This window comes from Abramis brama, assembly GCF_963993115.1.
Source record: "Abramis brama genome assembly, chromosome: 14".
NCBI classification, from domain to species: Eukaryota; Metazoa; Chordata; class Actinopteri; order Cypriniformes; family Leuciscidae; genus Abramis; species Abramis brama.
In genome coordinates, this window is record NC_139976.1 from 21,778,962 (window position 1) to 21,804,919 (window position 25,958).

General features: G+C 38.2%; 1 protein-coding gene across 2 annotated transcripts in view; it reads right to left on the reverse strand.

Moving 5' to 3' along the window:
- Positions 1–25,958, reverse strand: part of arhgap23b (Rho GTPase activating protein 23b) — a 353,808-nt gene that overhangs the window by 211,228 nt on the left and 116,622 nt on the right. For both annotated transcript variants that reach the window (XM_084134390.1, XM_084134391.1), the window contains exons 3-6: positions 18,019–18,043; positions 17,106–17,198; positions 16,942–17,020; positions 16,787–16,841 (exon numbers count right to left, since the gene is read on the reverse strand). In XM_084134390.1, coding sequence (XP_083990516.1) covers positions 16,787–16,841; positions 16,942–17,020; positions 17,106–17,198; positions 18,019–18,043 — 252 coding nt within the window. The remainder of the gene's footprint in view (positions 1–16,786; positions 16,842–16,941; positions 17,021–17,105; positions 17,199–18,018; positions 18,044–25,958) is intronic.

Sequence of the window (25,958 nt, forward strand, 5' to 3'; positions counted from 1 at the left end):
TAATTAGCGATGTTTATTGCCAGAAAAGAAAAAGAGAGATCGATGTCCCCATCACTGTGTTTGTGTGGGCTATGCCACCCAATTGAATCAGCAGTGGAGAGTATGTGCTGCCGTGAGGTGAACGCGTTTTTGAGTTTAGTGGAACAGCTCGACCTGCGACCGGCTGATCTGACGTGCCTGAACCCGTTTGTTTTGCAAAAAGCTTATTCTCATTTCAGGCATGATCACGGCCCCCTTGAAGTCAGCACACACGAGTATGTTTACAGTTGAGTTATTTTATCCATAATTTTTTTTTATCAAATAAAACATACAACCAACTTTTCTGTAGTTATGTAAGGCATCTATAGCTATGACTATGCCGGTAACTCTACTAGTGAGTTCCTCTTGTGACGTCACGCCCCATCTAGTGGAAGGGAGCGGGAGCGGTTAAAACCACTGTTAAAAGTGCCAACTTTTCATATTATAATCAGCATTTTGGTATAAAAAACAATGGTGGGCGGTTCTTATCTTTATGTTTAATAAACACATTGCATTATCTTCGTGAAAAATTTAACCTGCAATTTACACTTTAAGTGTGTAGCAGTGTTAATTTCGTTAACGAAAACTATGACGAAAAATGTTCGTTGACGACCTTTTTTCCCCTGACTAAGACAAGACGATGAGAGACGACACCCACGTCATTAAACGATAACTGTGACTATATGAACATGCAATATCGTTGACGAAAAAAGACGAGACTGAAATGTGTTTAAACTTTAAACATTTGTTAAACTTAACCAAAACCACTTGTAGTTTGTGTCAAATAAAGGAGACGACAACACATTGACTGTTTTTTACGAGCGTTCATGCTTACGGTTGCCAGACTTCAATAATTAAACCCCCAGTCAGAGCTTTTATAACACGTTTTCTACCCGGTCTTTTCAATAGTATCTGGCAACCATGCGCGCGCGCTCTCTACACTGCTGAAGAACCGCGGATGATCTGAAAACACAGACGAGTAAGCTGGAGTTTAGCGATCTTCATTTGAGATTTTCTACTTAAATTAAAGTGTCGTTCAGTCGGTCTGTGTTCTGCCACGAGCGGTTTGCGCTATCTGTGCTACTAAATCTGCGATCAAAATATAGGCTGATATCCAGCAGTGTTTTAATGTTTATCATATTATACGAGCAAGAATGCAATGTTTCCTGAATATCCACACGATTTCAAATGTGACATTAATTTTATACAACAGTTCAACAAACAGAAGGGTAACATTAAATAATGTACTAGCCTACATTTAGGCTTATTGCTCTATTTTGCAACGAAAGCCACAGCAGAACTGCAGCACACAGCGGTGATTCGTGAACGAATCTGTTGCTTTGAAAGAATCGTGAGATTCCTGACCCGTTCATAAAAATAGCAGCTTGCTTCCTTACTGAATGAATGAATGAATGAATGAATGACTCCATGACTCACTCATAAAGACAGTGACTTACTACTGGCTTTAATTTAATATTTTAAAAGTACCGGTATCACTTTGTTTTTACCATCATTGCATATTTATTGAACATTGTTTAATAAAAAAAAAATATTTAAAAAATATTGTCCCTTAATGGAAAAATTGTGACTGCAGTCTAAGTGGAAGAGAGGGGGTGCCAGGGGGTAGGGCACTCTAAAAACCACTGAACTAAGGAAAAGGGGTATGTAGAATTGCACAAGTGCTACTGCTAAAGAGTGCAATGTCAATACAGCCTGTTACCTTAATTTACATTTCTCATAAGCTTAACTGAATTGGCCTAGAGATAAAAAAAAATTAGGACATTTTTGTCTAAAGAATACATATAAATAGCTACCAAAATTAATGTCGGTAACTGCAGTTTGACTAAAAGTTGACAAAAAATGCAATGACTTTTCGTCAACTAAAACTAGACTAAAACTATGAAAGACAAAATGACTAAAATGTGACTAAGACCAATAAGTATTTTCGTCTCAAGATGAAAACTAAGACTAAATCAAAAATGGCTGCCAAAATTAACACTGGTGTGTAGAAATGGTTTGCCTTAGCAAGGTTAAGTGATAAATTGCATTGTATACACTTTTAATATTATTTTACATTGTTTTGGAATTAGCCATTTTAAATTACCTTCATTTAGTTTACTATTTTTTTCATTTTTAATATATACAATGAGTGGTTTTGTGCACACAAGACACTGATGCATGTAGATAAGTTGGTGTTTTAATGTATGAACACACTCAATTGAACAAAAGAAACATACCTTTTTATATAAAAATGAAAAACCTCCATCTTACAGTGTTGACACACAACTGACGGTGTTGACACACAATTGACGGTGTTGACAAACTAATCGAGAATCAAACTGATTAAAGATATTTACCTAGTTTTGACATGGCAAAGGGAGAGTGTATCAAGGGAAAGGGTATCAAACTTTATACAAAGAGTACCTGGTGTCAGGATCTTTAAGGCACACATGAAAATGTCAAAATGTCCCTGGTATCAAAAGAAAAAAGCAAATGTATCTGGAGGTCCTCTGTTGGTCATCTATACTGAACAAAATTATAAACGCAACACGTTTGTTTTAGCCCCCAGTCTTCATGAGCTGAACTCAAAGGTCTACGACTTTTTCTATGTACACAAAAGGCCTATTTCTCTCAAATATTGTTCACAAATCTGTCTAAATCTGTGTTAGTGAGCACTTCTCCTTTGCCGAGATAATCCATCCACCTCACAGGTGTGGCATATCAAGATGCTGATTAGACAGCACGATTATTGTGTGCCTTAGGCTGGCCACAATAAAAGGCCACTCTAAAATGTGCAGTTTTACTGTATTCGGGGGGGTCCGAAAACCGAAAACCGAAAACCAATCTGGTGTGACCACCATTTGCCTCACGCAGTGCAACATCTCCTTCGCATAGAGTTGATCAGGTTGTTGATTGTGGCCTGTGGAGTGTTGGTCTACTCCTCTTCAATGGCTGTGTGAAGTTGCTGGATATTGGCAGGAACTGGAACACGCTGTCGTATACGCCGATCCAGAGCATCCCAAACATGCTCAATGGGTGACATGTCCAGTAACTATGCTGGCCATGCAAGAACTGGGATGTTTTCAGCTTCCAGGAATTGTGTACAGATCCTTGCAACATGGGGCCGTGCGTTATCATGCTGCAACATGAGGTGATGGTCGTGGATGAATGGCACAACAATGGGCCTCAGGATCTCGTCACGGTATCTCTGTGCATTCAAAATGCCATCAATAAAATGCATGTGAATAAATGAATGTGTTTGTTGTCCATAACATACGCCAGCCCATACCATAACCCCACCATTGGCCACTCGATCCACAACGTTGACATCAGCAAACCGCTCACCCACATGTCTGCCATCTGCCCTGTACAGTGAAAACCGGGATTCTCCCGTGAAGAGAACACCTCTCCAAAGTGCCAGACGCCATCGAATATGAGCATTTGCCCACTCAAGTCGGTTACAACGCGGACTGCAGTCAGGTCGAGACCCCGATGAGGACGACGAGCATATAGATGAGCTTCCCTGAGATGGTTTCTGACAGTTTGTGCAGAAATTCTTTGGTTATGAAGACCGATTGTTGCAGCAGCTGTCCGGGTGGCGGGTCTCAGAAGATCATGGAAGTGAAAATGCTGGATGTGGAGGTCCTGGGCTGGTGTGGTTACACGTGGTCTGCGGTTGTGAGGCCGGTTGGATGTACTGCCAAATTCTCTAAAATGCCTTTGGAGACGGCTTATGGTAGAGAAATGAACATTCAATTCACAGGCAACAGCTCTGGTGGACATTCCTGCAGTAAGCATGCTCCCTCAAAACTTGCAATATCTGTGGCATTGTGCTTTGTGATAGAACTGCACATTTTAGAGTGGCCTTTTATTGTGGCCAGCCTAAGACACACCAGTGCAATAATCATGCTGTCTAATCAGCATCTTGATATGCCACACCTGTGAGGTGGATGGATTATCTCAGCAAAGGAAAGTGCTCAATAACACAGATTTGTGAACAATATTTGAGAGAAATAGGCCTTTTGTGTACATAGAAAAAGTCTTAGATCTTTGAGTTCAGCTCATGAAAAATGGGGGCAAAAACAAAAGTGTTGCGTTTATAATTTTGTTCAGTGTATATTTGAACTAAAATGTAAATCTAACAAATGATTTGCAAGAGGACACAATAGGCTGAGAGCTAACTAAAAAATACTTTTTTATTAAAGTTATTATGTGGCATTTGGGTATATTAATATATCTTAAGTCAATCAACATGTATACTTAGATCATATTATCATGTTATGTAGTTGTTATACATTACTTAATGAGTATTTGGGAGCACTTTTCCACTCCGTCAGCTTACATGTCAACACCGTCAGACAAAATATCTGAGTTGACATCTGACGGAGTTGACAAAACAACATGTTTTTTCAACTTAATCATGTCTAATAAATGGTAGCCATTTTTATTTTCCTCAGTGTCCAGCTGCCACTTAACTAAAAAAAAATACCAATTTTTATTTCAAAATTCTTGATTGAAATCATCCCTACTTTGAAGACAGTGTTGACACATAAAAGCTGTGACCACAGGGATTTCAACTTGTTTGCTGAATATATATTTTAAAAAAAGTAAACTTACGAGACCATGTGTTGGACTGCTGCATCCATCAACAGAAAGAAGTCAAAGGGGGTCCTCAGGGTTAAGTTGACCAAAATATGCCTGATTTATTTAGAATTTGAAAAATATCTGACGGAGTTGACATGAATTGATGACAGATTTTGAAAGGCTGTTGTTAATGTATAAAATAATGCAATGTTCACTTTAAGTATTTTGTGATATTTTATTAAGCCATCCAATTAACCTCATATTCATATTTGTGCATTTTGGGCATTTTAAAACACTTTTTTTTTGCAGTTTGATTTTGTGACCTCTACGGAGGACGAGTTTATTTGCATGGGCTTTCATAGTGCAGTGCCGGTATTTTATAAAATTCTATGAAATAATATAAATATACAAAACTAAGGGTCTAAACATAAACAAGTCTTTCATATCCAACTTTTAAAGCCTTTTTAAATAGTGCACGAACTCCATCGCACACCTGTAAGTGATAGGTGCGTTGGATAATGAGGCCAGATAGGACGTTACAATATATAAGGAACTCCCGCACACTATCTTAACTTGCAATTTAATTTTTATTAATGTACAAAGTTTCGGTCACACGACCTTCATCAGGAATAAACAAATGTTAAAATACATCTCTTTTAACCCTTTCATGCATGAATTATGATATCCTCAGTCAGGATTTTTTTCCTATGTGTTTTTATTGCTCTTAGGGCATGAAAAACAAGAATTAATTTTTATTTTATTTTTTTACAAATTTTTCAAAGAGATCTTCAGATGTCCACTTGAGTGGACAGCATGCATTTGGTTTAAACTTAAGATATACTAGATTTAATATAAGACAATAATCAAACACATAAAGTATGTGAATTTAACGAACTAATCAATACAATTATATCAAATCATGTGAAAACTATAAAATATATACAAAAAATATAAATGCAAAATATTGCAAAGGCTTCATACAGCTTCATACAAGTTGCACTTCACGTATCTTTGATATCAGAACATGAGTACGTGATTCCATCAGATTTTTCTACAGTCTGTCAAGGTACAACTGTGGAAACCACTCAGATGCTCCCTCCAGTGCACCAGAGTATATGGAGATTTACCCTTATTAGCTGATAATTCTGATTATGTTCAAGATGGACATGCACATTTCTATCATAGCCCTCCTCTGAGAAAACCTAGCGATACGTTTTTTCAATCTCATCTGAAATGATCAGTGTTGAGGGTAACGCATTACAAGTAACATGCATAACGCATTCAGATAACTTTTTTGATGTTTCAAGTAAAGTAATGTGTTACAAGTAACATGCATTACCTAATCAGATTACTTTTTGATCTAACAAGTAATTAACTACAAGTAATGTGCATTACCTAATCAGATTACTTTTTTATGTAACGAGTAAAGAAACGCATTACAAGTAACATGCATTACGTAATCAGATTACTTTGTGATATTATGAGTAAAGAAACACATTACAATAACGCATATTACATAATCAGATTACTTTTTGATGTTATGAGTAAGGAAACGCATTACAAGTAACATGCATTATGTAATCAGATTACTTTTTGATGTTATGAGTAAATAAACACATTACAAGTAACATGCATTACGTAATCAGATTACTTTTTGATGTTATGAGTAAAAAAACAAATACAATAACATGCATTATGAAATCAGATTACTTTTTGATCTAACAAATAAAGTAATGCATTACAAGTGTCATACATATGTAATCACATGACTTTTTTCGATGTCAATGAAAATTACTTTCTAATAATACAAGTACATTTATTTACAGTAAAAAAAGTCACTGCAGATTAAGTTTTTAAGTTTTAAATTTCAAAAACAATATTCACATTATAATTATGAATTGTAGCTGAAATATAGCAGTTGATGCATGACGTCCACTACAGTGGACATGTGATTAATCAGAGTTTTCTCTCAATCTAAAATCAAAACTTGGAAAATTTTACTGTGATATGACTCATTAGATATTGCTTGATGCTGCAATATTTTTTTTACCTACAAGAGTCTCCTAGGATAGAAGGAATGGGTGGATATTCCGGAGCAACTTGGCATGTCTGACTGACCCTTGGCCATCTTGGTTTGGAGGGGGAAAAAATCGAAACACAAAGGCTTGCCACTTGATTGCAATTTATAGGATGATGCACAAGGGTTCAATGAAGAGGCTGATGTGCAACTTTGCCATAAAAACCCGTGCAAATTCAAGAAAATGCATTTTTAATAGCTGTCCACTGTAGTGACCACTATGCGTGAAAGGGTTAAGATAAACACCTGACCAATTAACAGAGCTCCATCTGTAAATAATTAAGCTCATTGGGAATACATAATCAGCCACATCATACACAATTACATAATGATAGTTACAACAATCAGTAAAGATCCCCCTATAGGCTAACAAGATCATCTAAAAACACATACTCAACACATAGTCATCAAACAGCATCAATTTGTAATTCTAAACAGTTACAACACTCAGTCCGGCTCCATGGCCACTCAAACTCATTGTGACTACATAGTAGGATAAAAACACCACGTCAAACAAAATAATTGCATCATTATAACATTACATTAAATAATGCTTCATCGTTCATACCCATAGGTGATAAAGTTTGAAGGGTATAAATCCAAAAGAGTTCGCGTCTCTGTAGAAGTAATTCAATGTCTCCACCTCTAGGTGGCAAAGTTACTTTCTCAATCCCACAAAAACGTAAAGAGGTAACATCGTGATTCAAAGTTACAAAATGTGACGCAACTGGATAGTTAATACCTTTTCTTCTGATCGAACTCTTATGTTCACTAATTCTTTGTTTCAATTGACGTGACGTTTTTCCCAGTAGCCTATACCACAAGGACAACGGATCAAATACACAACATGAGTGGAAACACAAGTAATCACAGATTTAATGCTATATTTTTTGCCAGTTCTAGGATGGCAAAAAAATTATGTTTTAAAAGTATTATCCCAGCAAACACATTTACGTTGTGGCAACGTCTCTGGCACGTTGTATTTCTGCTATGGCAACGTCGCTGTCTACGTGCTCGCAACATTGTAACAACGTAGAATTGTAAGACGTGACAGGGCTGTAGCAACGTTGCTGCGCGACATTCAGCAACTGAGAGACGACATTCTGACAATATTTTTATATGGTGTATTTTGTTAGATAATTATACTTTTTATCGTTTATTGTTTATCTATATTATTATTTAATGGGGCTATCAACACCTGCAAGTGTAGCAGGTGTAACCCTTCTCTTTATTGTGAATGCTAGCCTACACTTTGAAGAGTAAAAATGACAGAAGGTTTCGTTAATTCAACTTTATTAAAACTGCATATAATCAAATTGCACTTCCAAAAGTCATACATTTGTGAAAAAAAAAAAAAAAAAGAAATAAAGGAATATACAAATTTATTTTAAGTATAATAAATAAAACATAAAAAGAAAAGGCAGATCAGAACATTTAAAGAACAAAACCGGGTCTGTATGGCGGACAGTAGCCGAAAGCAGGTGTCACCGGGGAAACATCCACAAATTCAGAGGAGCAAAGAAACGAATGAGACTAAATAGCGGAAAAATCAAACGAAAAACTAAACAGTGCGAGCGATGCTACATTAATCACATTATAATTAAAGTTGTAGGTTGTGTTTGATAGCTGAGGTAGGCTAAACGCAATACTCACGTATCCTTGCTCGATGATGAATGAGAACACAATGAGCCCAACAACAGGTGGTTGGAATTTAAAAGGCTGATTTTCGCGCTTCAGGGCAGTGACGAGTACATTATGTAGTCCAGTGGTTGTCAAGACAGCGTTGGTACAACCTTAAGCAATGGCCCTGAACGGTGGTTTAATACCAACATTGTGACAACGCTGTAACAACCTTCACCACACAACGTAGTTATAGCAACCTTTTGGCCATGTTGTTAAAACGTTGTTAGAAGGTTGGCTACGTTGTGCCAACGTTCTGTGTTTGCTGGGATTACACTGAGCACAATTCCCACAACGATAATTGCCCTTCTGTATAGGACTAAGTAAACTCTGAGATGCACGAGGACTAACGCTCTGAAATTGAGCATGTACCAAGCTGTCTTTTAAATTCCTAGCGCGTTTGTATACAATCAAAGGAGGATGTCTAAAAATATCGCTCAACTCCGAATCAGAAGACAACAAATGCCAGTGTTTTTTAAAAATTGATTTTATCATGTAAGACTTAGGTGAATGTGTTGTAATACAAGCAAAAGAATACTTTCTTTTTTTTTTTGTCTTCTTTTTTAGCAATTCAGACCGTGTCTTTTTAAAAGCTGTATTAAATCCTTCATCAACCCAATCTAAAGGGTAACCTCTGTTCAAAAATTTATTTTTCATGATTTTCGATTTCTCAATAAAGTCGGAATCAGAATAACAAATCCTCCTTAATCTGTAGAACTGACTCTTAGGCAGTCCTTTTTTTTTTAAAAAAGTCGGATGAAAACTGGTATCGAGATGGCTTCGTACCTTTTGAAATATAATTATTTTAGTTTTGATAAGGATTTCTTTCTTCAGATAAGTGGGACAGCAATGGGCTCGAATTTTGCCCCTAACTATGCCAATCTATTAATGGTTTTTTTCGAGGAGAGTTATGTATTGAATACAGAAAATAATCCTTTCTATTCAAAGATCCTCAAATGGTATAGATACATTGACGATATATTTTGTGTTTTTTTGGGGGATCACGATGAGGCTCGAGAATTTGTGACATATTTGAACAGCTTGGTCGACGATTTGGAATTTACCTCTGAAATTAATTCGTCTAGAGTACACTTCCTTGATATGTGGGTACAGAAGAACGAAGGCAGTTTGACTTTTGTTTACAAAAGAGACTGATCGTAACACACTTTTACTCGCTACCAGTTTTCATCCGACTTTTTAAAAAAAAGGACTGCCTAAGAGTCAGTTCTACAGATTAAGGAGGATTTGTTATTCTGATTCCGACTTTGAGAAATCGAAAATCATGAAAAATATTTTTTTGAACAGAGGTTACCCTTTAGATTGGGTTGATGAAGGATTTAATACAGCTTTTAAAAAGACACGGTCTGAATTGCTAAAAAAGAAGACAAAAAAAACAAGAAAGTATTCTTTTGCTTGTATTACAACCAGGGCCGTTTGAAGGAATTTGGGGGCCCCAAGCAAAATGGACATGGAGGCCCCCCCAATACCCCCCCCCCCCCCCCCACCCCCCCGCAGCTTAGCCATAGTTCACCCACACTTTATATAAATAAAAAATGTTTACAGTGCAAATACTGCAGTTGCATATACTGTGCATAAAATTTCGAACATTTTCAACAATTGAACATTTGCAGTAACCTTGAAGTAACTGTTCAATATCCATTGATAACTTAAAAATAATGTCATATTTGCATAAACTGTCACTACAGAAGCCTATATCCCGACACTAGCACATTAAGATAAGCTATGAAACAAGTAATAAAAACTCAGTGAGTGTTTTAGCGCAATTTTCTGACGTCATGGGATCACAACACTAAGAGATAGTAAATCTTTTCCTGGATTTTTTTTTTGTGCGTTCCCGAGATTAGACCTTCCTTAACATAATGCCGAAAACCCGAAGTCTCTAGGTGGTCTGGTTGAGGAGTAGATAGAAGTGCAAGATTGGTGCGCACAGACAGAACAGAAATCATGAGTTAACAATCGCAATTTTGTCCGGTGGAAAATTGCGCTAAAAAAAGCTGTTCGTTACAAGCAGCATTTGCCGTCAGGCAGATAGCTAACATAAACATATTTTTGCTAGCCTACCTGCTGCAAAAGTACACCATTTGTACAAGACAAGTAGAGCTATTTTATCCAGTGTAATTTATCACTTATCACTATATTTTTTTACCTTTAACTTCTTTCTTTTCTGTCTTCCTGAAGCATAATTCGCTTCATGATAACTGCCGAGGAGGTTTATTTTGCCGGCAGCAGAGATCGCGTGGTTGGCTGGCTGCTGTCAGCGACTACTGAGGGGGCCCCCCTTGAGGGGGATCCCGATAACAGTGTCATTGCACTTTACTGCATTGACTATCAAAGGGGCGCTCACGCAGTTTGTCGTTGCATTTTATTCTTAACCAGTCGTTGTCTTGGGGCCCCAGGCCAGCTCGGGGCCCCAAGCAATTGCTTGGTTTGCCTGTCTTGTCGCGACGGGCCTGATTACAACACATTCACCTAAGTCTTACATGATAAAATCAATTTTTAAAAAACACTGGCATTTGTTGTCTTCTGATTCGGAGTTGAGCGATATTTTTAGACATCCTCCTTTGATTGTATACAAACGCGCTAGGAATTTAAAAGACAGCTTGGTACATGCTCAATTTCAGAGCGTTAGTCCTCGTGCATCTCAGAGTTTACTTAGTCCTATACAGAAGGGCAATTATCGTTGTGGGAATTGTGCTCAGTGTAATAATACTTTTAAAACATAATTTTTTTGCCATCCTAGAACTGGCAAAAAATATAGCATCAAATCTGTGATTACTTGTGTTTCCACTCATGTTGTGTATTTGATTCGTTGTCCTTGTGGTATAGGCTACGTGGGAAAAACGTCACGTCAATTGAAACAAAGAATTAGTGAACATAAGAGTTCGATCAGAAGAAAAGATATTAACTATCCAGTTGCGTCACATTTTGTAACTTTGAATCACGATGTTACCTCTTTACGTTTTTGTGGGATTGAGAAAGTAACTTTGCCACCTAGAGGTGGAGACATTGAATTACTTCTACAGAGACGCGAACTCTTTTGGATGTATACCCTTCAAACTTTATCACCTATGGGTATGAACGATGAAGCATTATTTAATGTAATGTTATAATGATGCAATTATTTTGTTTGACGTGGTGTTTTTATCCTACTATGTATTCACAATGAGTTTGAGTGGCCATGGAGCCAGACTGAGTGTTGTAACTGTTTAGAATTACAAATTGATGCTGTTTGATGACTATGTGTTGAGTATGCGTTTTTAGATGATCTTGTTAGCCTATAGGGGGATCTTTACTGATTGTTGTAACTATCATTATGTAATTGTGTATGATGTGGCTGATTATGTATTCCCAATGAGCTTAATTATTTACAGATGGAGCTCTGTTAATTGGTCATGTGTTTATCTTAAAAGAGATGTATTTTAACATTTGTTTATTCCTGATGAAGGTCGTGTGACCGAAACGTTGTACATTAATAAAAATTAAATTGCAAGTTAAGATAGTGTGCGGGAGTTCCTTATATAAAGGCTTTTTAAATAAAATAATTTATTGTTTTTTAAGGCAAATTGCAACATTTTGATGGGGGACATGTTTTGTCCCTTATCTCAGGAATCAGTGAGCTCTGAGCGCTGGCTCAGCGCCAGCCAACGCGCGAAAGCACATTTGAATTTAGCAGTTGATCACGTGATGCACTGACCGTTCTAATCACACCGGTGTGATCATACACTCCAAGGACCAGCCCAGTGTTGCCAACTATTTTCACAGGAAAGTAGCTAACGCCTTCCCTAAAAGTCGCAAAATGTCGCTAGATGACGTCATACGTCAATTAGCATATTCATGACGTAATCGCTTCGTACTTGCGTTCTACCTGCCTAATGTGTTTTCTCTCTAAATTAATGCTCACATACTGTATTTAATATAATATAATATAATATATAATATAGCCGAATGTCAAATAAAGCTGCTCATTTCCTATCTTTTTTTTTTGTCTAACAATAGCCTATTGACAGCATATCCGGGAGATAAGTCTGTAAATTAGAGTAAAATCTCAAGCTTCGCTTATCCCGTGTGAATGCGCCACACGAAATTCAGATGGGGGGTGGGTAATTTCTAAACCACACAAGGTCCCCAGATAATACTAATCCAGTGCAAATACATGAATATCAGTTAGGTGACCTCTTACATCATCCGCTCTTTTTCCAGTTGACTGTCATCATCTTGAGTACCTACCGAGTACTGTCTATGGTACAGACAAGCATTAACTAGCTAGCTTGCTACTATTTACAGCTTCATACGGATACAGTAAATGGCTACGAAAGACATTTCGCACCTCGACTACCATGAAAAGAAATGCTACTTTCAAAAAATAATATTGTTAGGGTGTGATCCCTACGCGATACCTGATACGTACTTCCAGCCTCTGTCCGCTGCTACCGAACTACCAATCCTGGCATTCAATGATATTATATGTTGATCCGACTATTTTAAGCTTGTATTTAAATGGTCCAGGGGCAGAACTTTTGCCAAGCGTGTCAGAGGTTCTGGGTTCTAATCCGCACTCATATAGTTTTTATGTTTATCAGTGGTTGTATATCAGGCAGGGACACGTTTGTGTGCAGTTTGTTTTGTAATTTCACCGGAACGAATAGAGAGTCTCTCCACATTGAAGCACGCGTCCGAGTGAAGACTGTGCGTGAGCCACAAACAAACACCTTATCCGCGCCACTGATTGCAGCGGCAACAAGCACTTTGATCACTTGATTTCAGAAACAACACATTTCAGCGCTAGATCGCCTCTTATTTAAAAAACGAACGAAATAAATGCTCTGCTAGTTAACTGGAGATGTTTTGTTTATTTGTATTGGTACATTCGTGCCGCGAGATGTTTCAAAAGTGTTGGGGACATGTCCCACCCGCAAATTACGTCGTCTTTTTTCGTCTTGAGGTAGCCTGTAAAAGGATATTCCTTTTTTGTTGTTGCACCCCACCGCACGACATATTGAAGGCATAGCTAGCTAGTTCCTTTGCGACTGACGTGAATCAGGTACTCAAGATGGCGGCAGACAAGTTTTAGAAGTGAGTGATGTCAATGAGGAGACGTTGGTGACATCATCTGATATTCATCTATAGGGCTTAAGTAATCAACATGTATTCCCTCTGGTTGTTAAACGCCTCAGGTAATGAAACCACTCGTCAAAATTACTAATCACTCCTGAATAAATGATGCTTTTGTGTGTAAGATTGAATCACCAGAAAGGTTTTGATGATGTGTCATTCTTTAAACATCTAGACAAAGCAACCATTAATGGTCGTAAAACTGAACAACTCAGAACGTCAGTGGAGAAAGGCATATAGTTCATCATAACATCATAATATACATCATACACCGACTATATTGCTAAATCTTCCTGATTTTTCATATCAACAGAAAAATATACGGGATAACATGGCTTCCCTCGAAATTCCCCTGCTAGTTTGTGGTTAATGATATGTTAAAGCCTGCCGGCCTGTTGATGTGATTGGTTATTAGGTAGTTTGTGACGCGCGTTCAAACCGCGTTTTTGAGACTTTGGTTCACCACAGTTTTAAAGAGAAAATACTCAGCAATGGTGTTGACTTATGAATTTGCACATGGTTTGTCTTAAAGCATATTAAAAAACACATAGACTTATAAACAACATTAAAAACTTAATTTTCACCACCACTTTAATAAAAATAAGCTGTGTTACTATGAGGAAAGATTAGGGGTGAGAGGGGCACAAACTAATGCAGGGCTAGTTGTAACACACATGGTTTAAAACTTTCCACACATGCCTGACGAAACTTAGTGTATTTACTAGTTGACATATTGACACTATATAGAGAAATGATTGCGCAAAATTTTTACTAATCTTTGGAAGGTATCGCTGAACATTTATTTAACCATAGCAAAAGTAAATTTCTTAAGTACATTTTTAATCTGTGTTTTTTGTTTATTTAAAACTAGACACATCTGATATTATTTAAGTTTTATATGTTATTTAAATTTTATTCCTCCTAAAATGGTAAAAACATGCATCTGGTTGCTGAAGCCACATATTTAAATTTTACTCCTCCTAAAATGGTAAAAACTAAACATGCAAGAGACTAAATCATCTTATCAGTGCTTATGTCACTCTCTACAATTGCGATCTTTGATTTTAAAATTTGCTGATGTGAGGTTATTAGTCACTTCTCCTATATCACAACAGTTAACACTGGTCTACATCCCAAATGTTTTTAAATAAATGTAGGCAAATTTCACTAATTCTGGGCCACTGAGAATGAAAATGATGCTTACATTTTTTTTATTGGCTCTAGATTTCAAGATATGCTATTTAGTCAGTATATACGACAGTATAAACACAGTCTTAAAGCTGTTTTCTCTGCGGATGGGATAGCCATGCAAAAGATTCACACTACATCAAGAAAGACTAGCAACTCCAACAGTCATTGGAGCCAGGAAAAGTGTTCAGCATCCACCACTTGTTGAATCAAGGAAGATTACCACCCTTACACATCAAGCTGGGTCTGATGCAGAACTTTGTAAAGGCAGCGGACAAGTCGAAAGCTTTCAAGTACCTCTGTGGAAAATTACCAAAGTTAAGTGAAGCTAAGATAAAGGAAGGTGTCTTTGTTGGTCCTCAGATTCATGATCTTCTTCGTGATGATGCATTTGACCATGCCCTGTGTGGCAAGGAAAAGTCTGCATGGAAAGCCTTCAGTGAGGGGCAATACATTTTCTCGTAAACAACAAGGTAGACATTTACACTTTGTTGATGGAAAACTATAGCCTGGCAAGCCAGACCTACATCAAGATGTTAGGTCTGGCAACTCACCATAGACACGGCTCAATCCGAGGGGCGGGATAAACGGCTGTCTTTCAAATTCCCTCTGCACGCAATAGGACAGCGCTTCAACCAACCAGAGCATTTTCCCAACAGCGGAGCTAGCATTAGTTGATAGATTCAACTTTTGCCATATCTGGCCGGCAAAACTACGAACACATCTTCCTTTTTTAAGAATGACTTAAGTGCTGTTCTTTGCTCTTTTCTCAAAGAAAAACTTAACTCCAAGTCCTCCAGAATCGCGGCCAAAGCCGATTCGAAAGACTGTTCTCCAGCAGCAGCCGCCATTCTTTGTTTTCAAGTAGCAGGTAACCATCGCAACTCTGTCGCCATTATGTTAAGCCTGCCCCGCCTACTCTATACACGATGTGATTGGCCTGACCTAATTTTGGTTTTTCCAGCTTGAAAGTCAACGGAGAGTTGCTAGACTACCCTGGCTGCAAAATAAATTTTGCTGCCGCTAGGGTGCGTCTAGATTTCTAGGCTAGGAAAACTACCTTAAGGCATACAAAAGACTTGGGGCCTCGTTTATAAAACGTGCATACACACAGATTTGATCTTTGAGTATGTGTACGCTAAAATCCACGCCAACTTTCATATTTATTAAAACGACCTTTGATGTAGAAAAGTGCTTAGCATAACGTCAGGACTGCAGGTATTTGAAGATCTAAGCAATTCTTGCCACTCGCCATTCTCAAGATAAGGAATTTAATGTTGACTGGTGCTCTGTTATATGTTAATGGCATTAATTAGGCAACATTTAAAAAGCGCAGATCGGAAACCATTCAGCTGTGCACAATTTCAAAATCATTTGCGATTTTGTTACTTTCACTTCTGTAAGAGAGGCGTACGTTTGTTCTCTAAATCACACGTACACACATTCAAAAAGTGATCGTAAGATCAAATGTAGGACGGTTTCTACGCAACATTTTATAAATGAGGCCCTTGGCAGCAACGTGTTACTAATGATACATTTTTTTGCACTCTTATCTAGATTTTTTTTCACCGAATTGGGGAGCAGTGAGCGATGAGCATTGCAAGCGATTTCTCCAGGACAATGGAGAAACGCTATCAGTACAAATGGAGCCTATCAATGCTTGCAGACAATTGCTGGACAGTGACAGGAGATGCTCCAATTAATGAATAGATAATGAGGCGAGCCAGGAAGTGCAGAGTAGACACTGAATAGGACTATGTACATAATAGTTTTTTGCCTTTGTTTCATAATGAATTTAATTTTGCTGATTTTTAAAGTGTTACATAAACAGGACAGGTGACAGGTACTATCTACATAATACACATATATGTAAAATGTAAAAACTTAAATATCTTGGAAACAGTAGCCAATCAGTTGTTTTAATATTCATATTTGAATTTAGCACATCAAAATACATAGTTAGCACATTTTATCTCTGAAGCAGACAACTTCTTAAAAATTGTAGATCAGTGTTATTAAATTATATGTATAGATGTATGCGGGTATTAATAAAAGAAAGGGTGTAGAAACAGAGGAAGAAAGAAGAAATGTCATACTCATACTTACCAACTGTAGCACATCCTCATCTTTAGGCATGATGGACAACTCCAGCACATTCTCACTAAATACAAATGAATGCAATTACAAATACACTGTAGATATGAATCCACTTGTAAATATAAGTATGGCTCATTAATTAATATCTTTTAAAGTAGCCTCACCTATTTTGAATCAGCGCTATGACCTGAGAATAAGTTTTCCCCAGCACACTTTCTCCGTTTACCTTCACCAGCCTGTCTCCTAAACAGAAACACACACACTTATCATATTGGTTGCTGTTAAAGTGAACAGTCAAAGGGCATTACAGCATAAAATGTTCCCCTACCTGTGCACAGGCCTGCCTGATGGGCTGGGCCTTTCTCTTTCACATTCTTCACAAAAATGGTGTCCATTGGCTCTAGAAGAGACCGTTGACCTCCTGAGGAAGATCATATAACAACTATAAATGCATTCACAACTGAAATATTACAAAATGTGATGTCCCTGTTGGCTGTCATTTGTGTGTGTGTGTGTTTTTTTTTTTTTTTTTTGGTGAGTGTGTCTATCATAGATGACTGGCTGGCTAATTAGGAACACAGGCGTGCAGGTTCCCCTCACTATTTAAGTGTCATCTTTCCCTCAGAGTGCATGTTCCATCATAGTTTGGGATTCCATGTCGATACTTTGGGATCACAACAAATGGTGGCTCATCCTAAATTTTCGCAGCTTTTGTTTTGACTTTTTTTTTCTGAAGATGTGTTATATGTGTGTTGTTGTTGTTTTTTGGTGCCAATTAGTGTTAACTTTCTATGTTTATTTGCGATTGCGTTTGAATTTGTTTGAACTGCTGTAAGATACACCTGGCAACAGGTTTGAAAATTTGATTGAATTTGAATAAGATTATTAGGAGAGACAAGTATACATTGAATTAGTAGATTGAAGGGTTTTAATTGGATGGATCATCACAGCTGTAGTAAAGGGTTTTGGTTTTGAGCCCTGGGGATTAACTTCGTTGATAGGATTAAGCTGCATGCACTTTATTGGCATGTTGAAAATTCTTTTGTTTTAATTTGTTATTTTCAAGCAGATCAGTGGTTAGAGCTGGAAATCGATTTAATTAAATTTAATCTTTCGGGATCACAAACATATACATATATATATATATATATATATATATATATATATATATATATTTTTTTTTTTTTTTTTTTTTTTTTTTTTAAGAGCAAAGCAATATTTCATGGTTTAGAGCCACTTACCTTTGCCATTGCCATTTTCCTGGTTCTGGAGGGGAAAAAAGAAATGTTTAAGATCAGTTGAACTGCTGAAGCCTGTATTTGTAACATGTCCTTCACAGTCCCCAGAAGTTCAATGCAGCTGGTTGGTAGGAGTTTAGCAGAGGCTTTCTTATTGAATGAGGCATTTATATATAACACTTTTATATGTACTACTGTACACCCAAAGCACTTTACAATCATATCAGGGAATCTCCTCAACAACCGCCAGTGTGCAGCATCCACTTGGATGACGCGATGGCAGCCACAGTACAACGGCGCCAGTGTGCTCACCACACACCAGCTATAGGTGGAGAGGAGAGAGAGGGATCAAGCCAATTCAATGGATGGGGATTAATAGGAGGCCATGATTGGCAAGGGCCAGTGGATGGAATTTGGCCAGGACACCGGGGTTACACCCACACTCTTTACGAGAAGTGCCATGGGATTTTTAATGACCACAGAGAGTCAGGATCTCAGTTTAATAATTTGTTACATTTATATAGCGCTTTTCTAGGTACTCAAAGCGCTTTACATGGAAGGGGGGAATCTCCTCAACCACCACCAATGTGCAGCATCCACATGGATGATGCGACGGCAGCCATATTGCGCCAGAACGCCCACCACACACCAGCTTACTGGTGGAGAGGAGACAGTGATGAAGCCAATCAGTGTATGGGGATGATTAGGAGGCCATGATGGACAGAGGCCAAGGGGCAAATTTGGCCAAGATGTCAGGGTTACACCCCTACTCTTTTTCAAAGGACATCCTGGGATTTTTAATGACCACGGAGACTCAGGACCTCGGTTTAACGTCTCATCCGAAAGGACGGTGCTCTTTTTGACAGTATAGTGTCCCCGTCACTACACTGGGGTGTTAGGACCCACACAGACCACAGGGTGAGCGCCCCCTGCTGGCCTCACTAACACCTCTTCCAGCAGCAACCTGGTTTTCTCAGGAGGTCTCCCCTCCAGGTACTAACCAGGCTCAGCCCCGCTTAGCTTCAGTGGGCAACCAGTCTTGGGCTACAGGGTGATATGGCTGCTGGCAAACATCTCATTTATTCAAAGTAACTTACAGAGCACATAGTATGGTACATTTCAAATGGGCTTTCTGAGTGGTTGCTGAGGTTTTGCTTACTGGCCCAAATCAAAAAAGAAAGAAGAAAAAAAGAGCATCTATATGAAATTCTGGATCCTAGCTTTGGGACGGGTCACTCCTTTAAATGTAAATCAATGGGACTTTTGCCAGTTTTATAATAAAACCATAAGTATGATGGATCAAAAATGTAACAATACACTTCACCTAAAAAAGTTGCATTCATACTTGTAGCACAAATGGTGCGGGAGTTACTTGCTGATATTAACACTTACGGTTAGTTATCTGAACAAACACTATAACAATAGATAGTATTAGCAAGCACCATTACCCTTGTGAAAAAAATAGTATACTTAAGCACAATTTATTTGTATGTACTTTAGTATAACTAAATGTATTTGTGGCTCACTATAAATTGGCACAGCTTAAAAATTTGTCACAGGAAATAATGCAGAGGATTCAATTGCAAGTGAAACAATGATGAATTTATTGAGAGTCACAGATGAGAGTAATGGAACAGGGTCAGATGCAGAGATGTTGCCTGGGACAGTCGATGCTTGGCAGCGCAGGGACACAATGGACAACCCAGATCCTCTGTGGAGAAGTGAGGTAATCCACGCCAGATGATCCTCCGTGAAAACAGGCAGAGCGATCAACAATTTGGCAGGTAATCCACAAAGACACAGGAAACAGCCAGGAGACAGACATGCACACAGGAACAAATCCCAACGATCTGACAAACACAAGACACATGACAATGAGAATAAATAGTCACAGACAATGAGTGGCAGCTGGCGCTGATAATCAGCTGAGTGGTAATCAGCGGCCACACCCACAACACACACACACAGAGAGAGTGAGAACGAGTCAGTGAATTCATGAACCGTGACAGTACCCCCTTCCCTAGGAGCTCCTCCTGGCGTCCCCAGAAGAACTTACCCGTTGATTGTAATCATCAATAAGGGAGTGATCCAAAATGTCCCTAGCAGGAACCCGACTTCTCTCCTCCGGACCATAACCTTCCCAGTCCACCAAGTACTGAAATCCGCGTCCCCTCAGTCTCGAATCCAGAATCCAAGTAGTTTCCCCATCTACGAGTCGCGGTGGGGCGGGGGAACCGGGGATGGCGGATTAATGTGTGAATGAAACACGGGATTTAATTTGGAAACATGAAAGACGGGATGAATTCTCCTGTATGCCGGAGGAAGTTTGAGGCAGACTGCCACTGGACTAAGGATCTTGGTGACAGTGAACAGGCCAATGAATTTGGGAGCTAACTTATTCAAAATGGAGCGGAGAGGAATGTTCTTCGTCGAAAGCCACACTTTTTGACCAACGACGTAAATGGGTGGCTTCGACCGGTGGCGATCGGCCTTAGCCTTGGTGCGCGCCCCCACCTGGAGAAGAGTCTCACGGGCTCTGCTCCATGTGCAGCGGCACCTCTGGACGAAAGCGTGAGCAGAGGGGACCGTGACTTCGGATTCCAGACTAGGAAAAATAGGTGGCTGGTACCCTAAACTGCATTCAAATGCATTCAACACAAAAGCCACTTTCGATTCCTCAGAGGTGAAAGTCCGGGGCTGGAGCGAGAAAAACAATGAACACTTGTTAAGAAACGGTCTACAAAAGTTAGGCTCACCGGAATATGCCTCTGGGATCGGCATGAGCGGCTCATGATGATGGTCAGATGGTGAAGGAGTGGGAGGAACAGGCGGTGCGGGTGGCGCAGTGGGACTACGTAGAGTTGTTGAAGCTGTTGGGTGAGCTCGGACACCTGCGCTACCAAGGCTTGCACCGCGTGGCCCGTGACGGCCATCTGCTCCTCCTGCTGATCCATTCGAGCGATACTTCTCGATAAGTATTCGGTCAACAATTTTTCCATCAATGACAGCACAAATTATATGGATTTAAAGACTGCGAATCGCAGAGAAAGGTCTCAATATAGGCGCATTAAGCGGTGCGTGAAAATAAACGCGAAACTATATAGAAGTGCGTTAAACTTGAAGCTGTTGAAGAAATAAAGCCAGCCATTTATTTGACATTTTAACTTTTTACATTTTTGAGGACTGGTCAGGAAATTTGTTTAAAAATTCATAATATTTTGACAGCCCAAAGGACTTTCTATATGTATTGTTGTAAAGTTTTCTTTGTTCGAAGCAGAGACCAGTGAGACAGTCGGGATCGCGTTCAACAGAAGTTATTCTTTATTGAGAACTCCGCTGTACGCGGCTGTAGAAACTTCCAACATGATCTAATCTAACATAACTTTACATGGTATCTTATAGGCATTTTAGGAGGAGGGACTTTTGGGGGTGGAGACAAATTCAAACAAAGCATGTAAATGAGTATACAGGTTAAGGTAACACCCTAGACTGTGAGGGTCTGGCCAATCCTAATTCAATCAGCATAAGGCTCCAAGAGCCATTTGGGTCTGAAAGCCATTTGCAGAACAAAAGGTGAGATTCTCAGTGAATCATTCGTGTGCTAATCCCATCAGTTCTGAGTGATACTGGGACTCAAAGAGCCATTAAAGACAATGAGGAGAAAACAGGAAAGGCAACTTTGCTGAGCAGAATCATTATCTTACCCTTAAACACTAAATACAATATTCTTTACCGTGATGTTATGTAAGGAAGCATATTTGAAATAGATTCTTAAATTTGAATCCTTCAGTATGTAAAGCTGTTTTTCAACCATGCAAAATTGTGAAAAGTGCTATAGAAATAATTTGAATTGAATTAAACAATAGTCTAGACACCTGATATTCAAAGTGTGGGTAAATTATTGAAAAGGTAAAAGTCACAATTATAAAACTTACTTCATGGTTACTTTTCAAAACACATTTCCTGTTAACTTTTAACTAGGCTATACTATTTTTATACTCAACAAGTAGAACTTAAATACAGTTTGTTCTATTGAACATTTAATCATAAAAGGTCAACAGAGGATTCAACTAAAATAAAATTACTGAAGTAGTAAAATATTTAACAAATTAAATAATTTTATTTGCAAATTGCTCATTGTAAAATCAGATCCAAAGCATGCACATCCACAGCAAAGCAATATGTTGCTCAAATTGCTCATTGTTACATTTGTGCTGTAGGCAAAAGTTTTGTTTGGAAATTCTGCCCTTACAGCACCTGTTAGCAGAAACAAACTAGATGTTTCAGTTCATACCTCACATTTTCTTTGGTTTGCACAAAAAGAAAGTATCATCTAAAAAAATTACATTGCATCATCTAAAAATAGTTCATCCTTCTCAGATTTGAAATACATGGTGAGACTTGTGTCTTTAGCTGCAATGAGTTTAGGTTTCCTTCTGACAAATGTGCCAAATCTGCAACATAGATTTCCAATAGTGTGCACTCTAGCGAGTGCGGTTGTTTAGCAAAAGTACAGCAAAACCGATTGTTCGTGAGTGATGGCATTATGGCTTTATGGTGTGTTCAAAACATAGATCAAGCATAGCAGTCTGACGTGTCAACTTCTGATTCAACCAATGGTAGGACGTTGGGGCAGGCCAATGGGGTCAAGGTTTAGCTTCGGCAGTTAGTGTTTTCAAGTCATATCAGAAAGAATGTATTTATGATATAAACTGCACATGATCATCAGCACAACTTGTAATTATGAGTTTTGGTAACTTTCTTAAGAGTTTCTGAGTTAGGTGCGTGATGGTGAGAAAACATATCAGAGGCAATGGATGGAGAGTCTGCCCTAGTGAGAAAAAAAAAAAAAAAACCTATACCAAAATGTATTTAAAATAGGCCAACATTTATTTCATAACTATACTACAAACCCATTAATATATTTACTGACATATTACTGACTGACTTACTGATATAAATATTATAATTCAACTTTATTTGGAGTTCTTCTTTATTGCACAATGCATATTTCTTAATATTAAGCCTATGCGTTTAATATCACTATTAGTATGATCACTGTATAATTTAAATGCAAGATATTTAAAGTTTACCTGAAGTATACTAGCAATAGTTTCACTTTAGCAGAATCAAATATACTTAAGTATATCTTTAGTTGGACCTCAGCACTATTTCTGTACCAACAGTACAATTGCAGGGTATTTATATTTAGTTCATATATATGTAAATGTATTGGTAGTATACTTAGCATAAAATACATGTATTTCAAATCCATTTTAGTATATTTATTTTTCACTAGGGTGGTTATGTTATTTGGTGAATATTATACAATTCAATTCATTTTATGGTACTTGTGCTTGCACGCAAACATGCCAAGGTGGAAACAGGGTTTTTTCAATCACTCAAACACACACCCACTGCAAGTACAGAGTGCTGAGTATGCTTGTATCTCGCCATGCGCATGCTTAGGGGCTTTGCTGACACAACTCATTTCTAATACATGCAGACAAAAGTAACATGCTTTACAGCCCAATAGACCTAATTGCCTTTTCTGTTCTGACCCTCTCAGTGATACTTTGGCAGGGGTTAAAAGACAAAGAATTCAAATAAACTGACAATTCCAAGATGTCAAATTGAGAGATATCGAAGATCATTGTTACAAAATAATCTAGTGTTCTTCAACGTTGACAAACGTCTTTAAGAACTTGCAATAATGCTGAAAATAACAGGGGTAAGGTCTCTGTCCTGTGGTCTCAAATAGCCTTTGGGCAAATCATATTGGAGTAACATGTGACCTGCATACTAATCACATATGTCTGGAAGATTTAAGTATTTATCATTACCGAAGTCAGAGTTCAGCAGAAAACCTGTGTCCTAACTGTGTGGCGGTGACTAAACAAGTTTCAAATGTCAGGTAATTTTTCTGGCCTCAAGGAAAGCGAAAACATTTGTAAAGCAGCAAATCACAACATATCTGATGTTTTAAGATAGTTACACTGTAAAAAATAAATGCATTAAAGGGGTGGTATGATGCCCTTTTTTACAATATGTAAAATAAGTCTCTGTTGTCCCCAGAGTGTGTATGTGAAGTTTTAGCTCAAAATACCCCACATATCTTTTTTTCCCCAGCATTTTAAAAGGGTCAGTAAAAACATGTTGTTTTGTGTGTTCTTTTAAATGCAAATGAGCTGCTGCTCCCGGCACAGAGGGCGGAGCTTCAATAGCTCGTTCTTAGCAGCTCAGGTTACCTCATGCAGACAAGCACTAAAATGTCAGAAACTGTTCTGCCTTTTATGTTTAAACCGGAGTCGGACAATGATGGAGAGACTCAACATGTAGTGATGACGTAGAATGCAACAGGACGTTTCTGAATGGTTAGTTGATGAATTTATGTTGCTGATGTGGAGTTAACTATCTTCAATTAGCATATTCTGTCATGATAATCTATAAAATCGCTCTTGTGGGAACTGCATTTGTGGTACGTTCTGTATTGCATGTGAAAAGACGGATGCGACAGCTTGAGAAGACTCACAAATGCAGGGCTCTCAAATAAGGGCTAACAAATTAGCATCAGTTTTTCATGATGCATGATTTCTGTTGGTAACTTAGCCAACAGTTTTACAGCCTGTTCACTGACAACACCTGCTCAGAACAAGTAGTCTAGGCCTAGTCATATTTTCGTTATCACACGATGACTGACATATTGTCACATTATAAACATCTCTCTCTCCAAATAGGCTTAATAATTTTATTAGCACTAAATAAATTAAAGTGCATTGCATAGTCGATGTTATAGGTCACTTTTAAAATCATATCATATTTTATAATTATATCCTGGCCATGGATGCATTAATCATTGCATCTGTCTTTCAAAGATGTCAGGTAAAAAGCAATTAAGCATCCTCTCATTCGCCCTGAGAGGAAAGTCCCCTAAAAAGGCCAGGTTAGAGGATGCTGGCCCAGAGAAGTTGGCGAAAAGGGTAAAAGGGCCGATTAGAGGAGGAGACAGAGGAAGAGACAGTGCAGGAGGAAGGCAACAAGTCCAAAAAGGCAACAAACACTTACAATAAACAACACCAGTCATAATCTCTCTCTCTCTCTCTCTCTCTCACACACACACACACACACACACACACACACACACACACACACACACGCACATGCGGAAATTGAATAAATACTTTGTATTTGGTATTTGAGCAATTATTAATAACAACAACAAAAACACTAATAATAATATTATTAATGAAACACCCCCATTCCTGCGACCCGTCCAACCCGCACAAAAAAATAGACAAAATGCTGATTAAGAATTTTATTTATTTTTTGCTGCAGGATTTTGAACCAATGAGATTTAATCAGCATGTGACTTCAGAAGACTTGGTATAAAGCGCTATATCTACATGCGCTATATATGTATAAAGTCATATGGACTATATTTTTGTTGCTGTTTTTGTTAATTTATGTAGTTAAAGCTACACTGTGTAGGATTTACTCCCATCTAGCGGTGAAATTGTATATGACTACCAACTGAATATTACTTTCTAGCCCCTCCCATTCCGAGGGCGTTTTAACTCCTACGGTGGCTGTATTATTTCAAATCTGCCGGCAGTCGCGAGTAATCTCCCTCTCGCATTCTTCTCGGTGCCACTGAGTGTAAAAACGCGAAAGGCGAAACTTGAATTTCCAGGTATGTCCCTCTTTGTCTAATATATTTTCAAGATGGATGCGCAACATGGCTTCCATGACTCGCTCGTATGTATTTTAAATGGCAGATTATACACTTACGAGAATACTTAATTAGTTGGTTGAAGTGATTACACATTAATGAGAATGTATAATTTTGAAAGAACAAAGTGTTTTTTGCTAAAAAATCAACTTAAAATATTACACAGTTTAGCTTTAAATAGACATGGTCATAATGAACTGTCATTGTTTTTTCT